General features: G+C 34.2%; 1 protein-coding gene across 1 annotated transcript; it reads left to right on the plus strand.

Moving 5' to 3' along the window:
• Positions 1-776: 776 nt before the first annotated feature.
• On the plus strand, positions 777-8,599 carry LOC113774420 (lupeol synthase-like). The gene is made up of 12 exons (XM_027318959.1): positions 777-971; positions 1,540-1,629; positions 1,742-1,939; positions 2,161-2,245; positions 2,357-2,523; positions 2,797-2,962; positions 3,548-3,570; positions 3,642-3,755; positions 3,968-4,087; positions 6,236-6,358; positions 8,342-8,423; positions 8,535-8,599. The coding sequence occupies exons 1-12, from the start codon at positions 777-779 to the stop codon at positions 8,597-8,599; spliced, it is 1,428 nt and encodes a 475-aa protein (XP_027174760.1).
• Positions 8,600-8,969: the final 370 nt, after the last annotated feature.

An 8,969-nucleotide genomic window follows, 5' to 3' on the forward strand; every position in this document is an offset into this window, starting at 1 on the left:
ATTAACCACACCAGACAAAGTTAGTCGCTTTCGGGTTTGTAGCAATTTATCAAAATGGGCTTCAAGGGAAATGAAAGAGCTCATGCCACACAAAAAATAAAATAAAATCTTATCAGGCAGCCAAACAGAAAACCAGGCCCAAACTCGAGGGGTTTAGTGCACATGGCCCAATATTACTCATACTTTCTTTTCTTATCAATTTATAACCTAATATATGTCTTGGAAACTAGCCTGCTACAAAGGTCAGACCAACTGGACTAAACTTGAAAGCCTTAATGTGAATGGCAATGTTTCTAAATTTGGACCAAAGAGTGAACCGGAAACCTTTTAGTTCGTGGTTTGATCGGTTCAACCCTGATTCAAAAGTTTAGCATTAAAAATTTTGAATAAACCAAAATATTTATTTTAGGAAATACAAATTTATTAAATCATAAAAGTATCTTGTTTTTAGTGTAATTTATGACTTTGAGCATTTGATGACAAGTATTTTGGCAGAAGGTATGTAAGGATGTATTCTTGAAGTTTTTAATTCCGGTTGATTTTCACTAGGATTTTAACATTTTTTTGGTGCCTTTCGTAAGTTATGTTTACCGTGCCAAATTTCCTTGCTTAATAATGTAAAAAAAATGCCACTTTTTAGCAAAATTTGTCCAAATATAAATATTAATAAGCCTCATAGATTTTGTTATTTACTTTTGTAAATAAGTGATGTTAGGTTTTCCTTTAATCACTTTGGCTTTGATTTAGAAATTAATTTTCCTTTCTTATATATTTTAATGCAGCTAAGGAAGGAGAATTCATGTGGCCATCGAATTCTACCGGCAGTAAAAGTTGGGGAAACGGAAGATATAACCGAGGAAGCAGCAATAATTACACTAACAAGGGCTATTAGCTTCTACTCAACACTTCAAGCCCATGATGGACATTGGCCAACTGAATCCTCCGGCCCTTTGTATTTCCCACCTCCATTAGTAAGTTTAGGCCAACAATTTTCTGAATTTGTTGAAATGTGAGTTTAAGAAAAGGGATAGGATAAAAATCTCGGTGTGACAAAAAAAAAAAAGAAAAAAGATTTTGATTAGAATTATTAGAAAAAAAGTAATAAATGATTTTGTTGACTACGACCAGGATAGGGCAAATGTTCTGACCATGTTTATCTAGCAAAGACAGAAAAGGGAGACTTTTGATTTAGTTTCTCTGTTTAGTTTAAACAGTTTATCATTTCTCCAAAGCAAGATGATTACTTCTTCTGAAGACAACCGGTACAACATGATGATAGAACTACACATCTTATTTATGGATTGTCTAAGCAATTGCAGTTTATACGTCCAATACATTTTGTTATTTGCATGTCTGTTTTGTGCTTAAGAAAGGAAATTTATGCAATTTTATGCTTTTAGTTTCCGGTATTTGATTTATCAGGAAAGTTAAAAATAATCCTTAGTGTACAATTTATTATCAAAAAATGTACCTTGGTTTCTAGAATAAATAAATATTTGAAGCTTAATTTCACGCAATTGAAAACCTATATACATGCAGGTCATTGCGTTGTATGTCTCAGGGGAGCCGAATGCTATCTTGACACCTGAACATCAAAAGGAGATTATTCGCTATGTATACAATCATCAGGTCTTTACTCTTAGTTGGCACATATATATTCGGTTTAAAGCTACAATTATTTTTCTTTTTACCTAACAAAATCATCAATTAATCTTATTATCAACATCTGTTTTGAGCATAGAATGAAGATGGAGGTTGGGGACTTCACATAGAGGGCCACAGCATCGTATTTAGCTCAATCCTTAACTACGTTACGTTGAGATTGCTAGGAGAAGGACCTGAAGATGGGGAGGAAAAGGCCACGGCTAGAGCCCGAAAATGGATTCTTGATCGCGGCGGTGCAGTTGCAATTTCCTCCCGGGGAAAGTTTTTTCTAAGTGTATGTTTACTATGAACTCTTTTGTTTCAGTATATATCTTGTAGTAGGGGAGGTGGAGAGGAAAAAAGCCATTAAGAAATCATAGTAGTAAGTAACAAAATGGCATATTTAATTAGCAATTCTTGCAGCGTTAATTAAGTAATTCTTTCTAATTAACTATGTTCAAATTTTTTGTGAGAATTTCAACTCAGTTAAGTAAAAAAAAAGTAACTTCTTTACAGCTTCTTGGAGTATACGAGTGGGAAGGCTGCAATCCTATTCCTCCTGAGATTTGGTTGCTTCCAAAATCCTTTCCTATTCATCCAGGTTATTTTTCGTTAACATCTTCATTTTCATCTGAAGTTGCAGATCGTGTCCGTCTGCATTTCAATGAACAAGATTTTCTGATTTGGATAATATATCAACTCTCCAATGCAGGGAGGTTGATGTCTTATTTTCGATTGACATACATGCCCATGTCATATTTATATGCGAAGAACTTTGTCGGAACCATATCTGGACTGGTAAAATCTTTAAGACAGGAGCTATATGTAATGCCGTATCAGGAAATTGATTGGAACAAAGCAAGAAATACTTGTGCAATGGTCAGTTCAATTACTAAGTCCCTGTTCGATAATCTAGTTCAGTACTTAAACTTAATGGATTCAGATATTAACATATTTAGATCGTTTGATAACAAAAAATTGAACATCTAAATTAATTAAATGGCACTGAATTTTCTAGGCAAAATTTGCTTCCAAAATTAAATGATAAACTATTTACTTATTACTAAATGTGATATGCACTAAACGAGACTTTCACATGAATATGAAATTGTTAATTATGTCATTATTTAAAGCATGTCATTTGCCTATCAGGAGGATCTCTTTCACCCATTTCCATGGGTACAAGATATGATATGGGGATTCCTGTACTATTTAGCTAAACCTATTCTTACTCGATGGCCTTTTTCCATTTTGAGGGAAAAGGCTTTGAGAAAAGCAATGGAACGCGTACATTACGAGGATAAGTCCACCAGCTACGACTAGAGGTGGCAATTTGGATTGAGATCCATTTATCCATCCATATAATCCATAATTAAATGGATTTGGATTATCCATTTATAGTATTGGTTTTAAATGGTTAATCAAAGTAAAACCATTAAATTAAATGGATTTATATGGATTATCCACAAAAACCATATATATCCATTTACTTAAAAACCAAATAAAAGAAACAGAAAGGAAATGAACTTCTGAAACGGCTCGCCAGCCAATGGGGCATCGCTCTCGCCATTGCGGTCAGTTGATGTTGGGTGTTGGCCTCGGAGACTCAGAAAAAGATGTCCGAGGACTTGGGGAGTCTTCGCAAGTTTGGACTAATCCGCTACTACATTTCCATGGGCTGTCTTCTAAACTAGAAAATTGTGGAATAAGGGAATTAGTAAAATATTTAAATGGATTATAAATGGATAATTGGTTTTTATTTAATCCATTTAGATCCATCCATTTAGATCCATTTATTAAATGGATTTAAATGGATTGGATAAATTTTATCCACCATCCATTAAGTCAAAACCAATTATGAACCATTTATCCATTTTGCCACCTCTAGCTACGACAACCTATTCCTGTGTTGCAGTTGTTGAGAAGGTAGTTGCATGAGATCGTGATTAGAGAACCCTATGACAATAGAATGCAATAACAAAGGTGACTTGTTGCAGGTAATTCGCCTAATTGCTTGTTGGGTGGAGGATCCAAATTCAGAAGCCTATAAACGCCGTCTTGCCCGAATTCCTGACTTTTTTTGGGTAGCAGAGGATGGATTGAAGTTGCAGGTCATTTTCTTCTCCCAAATGCCTAAGCCATTCCATCAAATTTGGATAAGCAAGTTCTTCTTTTACTGCTGTAATGGGCCCAAATACCTTTTTTATTTCTTACCTATCAAAAAGCAAAAAAAAAAAAGGGAAGAAAAGATGACCTTGGCCAATTGAATGGTTCCAATTTCTAGAATGAAGTTTGATACACCTGGCTATGTAATATCCTGCAGCTTCTGGGAAGCCAAACGTGGGATGTTGCACTTTCCATTCAAGCAATATTATCTAGTGATCTCGCAGAAGAATATGGTCCAACACTTAAGAAAGCACATGATTACCTAAAAGCATCACAGGTATCATCATGGCGTGGAGGAGGCATGGTTCGCCAACTCGGCCGAGTCGTAACCGGAACGGTAGGTGCCGTTCTGATACCGATACCCGAAACGCCGATTATACCATATCCGGTTTGAATCACTCCGAATCAGTTGATATCGTCCGAGTTAGAACCGTGTAGCAAGATACCGGCCAAATTCTCGGATTCGACTCGGATATGTACCAGTCAAAATCATAAACAGCAACTAGGAAGCCAATAATTTCATTTTTTACTTTTACCAAAACCAAACAAAAAATGAACAGAGAACAAAAGGCCACAAAAATGCAATTATCTAAGTGAATTATTGTCCTACAACTACAAAAGGTTGTGCACCACAGCTATATGGCTGTTGCAGAGTCTTTTCCCCATGCTTTCTTGTTTTCTTTTCTGCCACAAAGACAAGATTTAGGTGAAAGTGGGGATAAGGGGAGAAACATACCAGCAATTTATGTGTGATCCATCACTACTTGTTGCGCTTCACTCTAGATTCTGGAGTGATTATTTGGAGAAACAAGTCGAAGGGTTCTTCAATTTCTTCATCATTCGGCTGCGGCTGCGGCTGTGAATGAAGGAGGGGAGAAAAACGGAGGTGACGGCAGGTGGGGAAGAAAACAACAGCCGGAAAGGGAAAGCGAAAGAAAGAATGAAGGTGACGGCCGGCTAATTCCGCAGCTAAAGGGGCTCTTCAATTTCTTCATTATCTAGCCGTGAAGGAGGTGAAAAAGTGCGAAAGAGAAATTGGAAAAAAAACGAAGAGAAGATAGAGGAACAACACACGGCTAAACCTAGGAGCTGCGGCTGCACTAAACTATGGAGAAGGTGGGCTTTTGCATCGGAGCAGGCGATAGGGAGAGAAAAATAGAAGGAAAAATTAGAAGCACTTAAAGTCCAACTTTGGCCCAAGTAATTAAGAGATTAGGCTCCTAATCTTAAACTCAAGCATCAGCCAAAAGGTCCGCATCTTCTTTCAAAATATCTTATCAATTTTAATTTTTTTAATTTAGCATTCATATATGATATTTAGATATTTGTAAATTTATGTAACGCATTTTGACACTTTTTACATATTATTAAGTATTTGATTAATTTGTATTAGTAATCTCTTTATCTAAATTTTAGTTAGAAAATATGTAGTGATTATTTGGATACATTTTAATGATCATAAATGCAGTTTATGTATTTTCATGTATCTCAATTATGTTGGTTAAAATGATTTTAGGTAAATTAATTAGAAAAATTAAAAAAAAAAAGAGTTTACTTACAAGTTCTAGTTAGTTAAACAAAAAAATGAATTGGGCAAATTGTCAAAGTATAAATTACCTTGCATAACTAAACTTGATTAGAAAAAATTTCATATATTTAGATAATAAAAAATAATTTTATTATTATCTAAATAATGCATATTACCTTGCATAATTAAACTTGATTAGAAAAATTTTAATATAGTTAGATAATAAAAAATAATTTTATTAATAGGAAATTGAGATCAATCATCTGGGCACTGCAGTGGATCAATATAGGATGAAAATGTTTATTTAAAATATGGTGAAAATGCTTGCTTCTTTATGTTTTTGCATTTCATAATATTATTTGATAGGTATTTATTTTTTTTTATTGTATTGAACTAAACCCTGCTACTTCTTTTGTGTACTGAGATTTGTATTATATTATGTAAGATATGATGATTTTATTCTTACATATACTTTCTTATCTCATATAAAATAGGATTAGAACGCACACTTGATTCTAAAATCATTTATTACTAATGCTATAGGCCCTTATGGTAATGACAGCATTATTTTATTTAATAATTAGTAACTATATATGATAATGTAGGTATTTAGTAAATTTAATTTGATAATTGTGCTTTTTATGGTATTTTCGATTTTTAGTAATTTTTTTAGATTTTTTGAAAATTTTTATATACTATAATGTGCGTATCACCTGATATTCAACTAATATGCCGCGACGGACGTGGAACACCAGAGACAGCGACGCGACCTCTATCCGCGGCGGTGAACCATGGGAGGAGGAGGAGGAGGAGGGGGGGAGGCAGAAAAAAACTTGAAATTTTCAAAACCGACCTACATATGTAACTTCTGACGTTGATATTTTTGTCTACATCAAGCTTCAAGATGACCCTCCAGGAAACTTTCACGAAATGTATCGCCATATTTCTAAAGGTGGTTGGACATTTGCAACTCAAGATCATCGTTGGCAAGTCTTAGATTGCACTGCTGAAGCACTTAGGGTACAACTACGGGTGTGGGTATTGCCCCCAAAATTTGATGAAAATCATATGGAGGAGATAAGTATTTTGAACTTTTCAATTGAACAACAATAATCTTGCCTTCTTTCTCCTTTTCACTTTATATAGATTTCCCATAACAACGCAACTCCTAGTGTATGGGATTAATACAAAAATTGTGTTCGAACGTTACTCTTCTCCGATCCTCCAAACTCCATTATTTTTCTTATGCGTTATAACCTTCTATTGTTGTATTTAGACTCTTAGGAATAAATCATTTAAACAAATGGTCATGTTCTTGGTATTTATTGTAGACTACTTTAGAAGTAAGAGATACAACAGTCATCATATGTTTTTGTCATTCTGTCTAATATTTAGCTGTTTAAAATATCACACGCTCCTTAGATTCTTTTGAGTTTGGGCATCATTAGCAAGCTGCTGTGGAATTGTTTATTGGCATCACTGTCAATCGGTTCAAAGACTCGGTCGAGTCGTTACGGTCTCGGATCCTCCCAATACAATACCGGGATGATAAGATTTCGAGATACTTGACTGGCTGAAAAATCAATCGAGATGTTATCGTGAAAGGTTGAAATGGCCGAGTCATACCGAATCATCTTGAGTCAATTTGAATCTAACAAAAAATCTTTAGAAAAAAAAGGAAAAAAAGGATAACAAAAGTGAAATCCGGGGCCATTGGAGTAACAACTACTACTAGGTCTCAACACACGAGAAGGAGAAGTCAATATCGAAATCATTCATTGGGAAATAAGAACAAATTTGCCAAAATACTGATCATGTGAGAAAATGCAGTAATATTATTCCAACTTCGTTCATGTATCAAATATATGTACCTTATTGAACATGTACTTGATACATGAACACACCAATAATATACAACTTTACTTTTCTTTCAAAAGCTATCACTTCCAATTTTTCTTTCAAAAGTAGCAGCCGTCCAAGGTGACAGAAAAAGTGAGAGAAAGAGGTGTAGAGGAGAAGATGTCCAAAACTTCAGTAGAGGAGAGGTGAAATTTGGTGATACTTTCTCTCATCTCTTTTCTTATTTGGATGCTCTTAGGGAAGCGAGATAGTACCTAGAATAGTAGGAATCAACTAGGAGAACTAGGATTTGTGATTACCAATCAAGCTTCTCTTTCCTATTGGAAATAGCTAGTCGTTAGCTTTAGTTGCAGCAGTGGCCCTTTCATTGCCCTCCCTTGGTCTTTCTTTTGAAATAAGGACTTTTTCCATGGGTCAGAAGGTATGAATTCATTTCTTTAAGTTTTTATATACTTATTAGTAGGTATGAATTAGAAACGTATTTGGATTAATTATAGCCCTTATGTAATGGGCCAAAGTTGTATTAATTATGATAGTGTCCAAAATAAAATTTAGAAATTTAGATTTATCTGGCTAATTTGTGCTGTTGGAATTTATTTTGGGCCAAACACAAGTTTAACACTTATCTCACATATAATTCAAAGTACATAATAAACTAGTCCAAATTCATTTGATATTTAGTGAAAATATTAAAATAACTGTTATATCTTTTAATATAAAATTTCTTGCTAGTAATTAATTTTACGAAATAACTATTAGTAGAAGTTTCATCTTTATTGACTTTAGCTATAATAGTAATTAATTATAATTATAATCATAACGGTCCAGCTATTTGCATAATTTTCTAAAATACAGTAATAATTTTAATTAACATTTAAAATTTTGAAGTTCTTTTAATAAATGAACAAATGATCATTGTAGCGGGTTTACAATTTTAGAATATTAAATGCTTCAAAATTTGCGTCTCATCGAGACTGCGACTAATATATCGAGACCGATGTGGAACGTTCCGAGCCGCGACTACGCTCGTGACTTTGAACCATAGTCTGTCATTCTATATGTTTGGCTGTTGGTCCCTCCCGGCTAAACTCAAATCCAGGTTTGTTCGTCTGGAATTCCCTCACTCATCTCTTTATTTTCTAGGTTGTACTATCCTTTGCACAAATGCCACCGGAGCTTGTTGGTGAGAGAATCGAAACAGAACTGCATTATTTTGTCCCTGCAAGTAAGCAAAAAATCACTGTAACTTGCTAAATCCAATTGTCCTTCCTTTATACATCTAACTCCATTCCGTCAATGCCTGTATCAGTTTTCTTTCATTCTGAATTCAACATAGAGAAAAAGCGGGGGGTTCTCATCCTAGGAACCCGAGCAATCATATCGTTGGTTGATGGTAACTAGCTGCTCTCAAAATTCTTCCTTTGTCAGTGGTTAATTGTGAACTCGATGATTACAGTTTTGTCTCACAATATGCTAGTACTAAAAAATTATCCTTGAATGGTCCTTTTTCAGAAGTTCAATAGTACTTTTCTTTTTGATTGATTGAAAAAGTAAATTAAGGGGGGTGATCTATAAATTTTGATATTTATCTTTTTTTTTGTTTTTATCAAATTTTTTCCGACACGGGGATGTAAAAAAGGAAAGAAAGAAGAATATGTCTCATAGAACAAGTACAATCAAAAATCAAATAGAAAGAATTATAAAAGAAAAAAAAATAACCCCAACGCCAAGAATAGATATAAGTCCTAATAAAAGAAATTGGAATACTAAA

The sequence above is a fragment of the Coffea eugenioides genome, chromosome 6 (assembly GCF_003713205.1).
Source record: "Coffea eugenioides isolate CCC68of chromosome 6, Ceug_1.0, whole genome shotgun sequence".
In the NCBI taxonomy this organism is placed as follows: Eukaryota; Viridiplantae; Streptophyta; class Magnoliopsida; order Gentianales; family Rubiaceae; genus Coffea; species Coffea eugenioides.

Bases quoted from the DNA above. Each gene is read 5' to 3' on its own strand.
- LOC113774420 (XM_027318959.1), top strand. From the start codon at position 777: ATGCAGCTAAGGAAGGAGAATTCATGTGGCCATCGAATTCTACCGGCA. The intron at 1,940-2,160 runs GTATGTTTACTA...ACTTCTTTACAG, and splicing joins GGGGAAAGTTTTTTCTAAGT to CTTCTTGGAGTATACGAGTG. The intron at 3,571-3,641 runs GTAGTTGCATGA...GACTTGTTGCAG, and splicing joins GTGTTGCAGTTGTTGAGAAG to GTAATTCGCCTAATTGCTTG.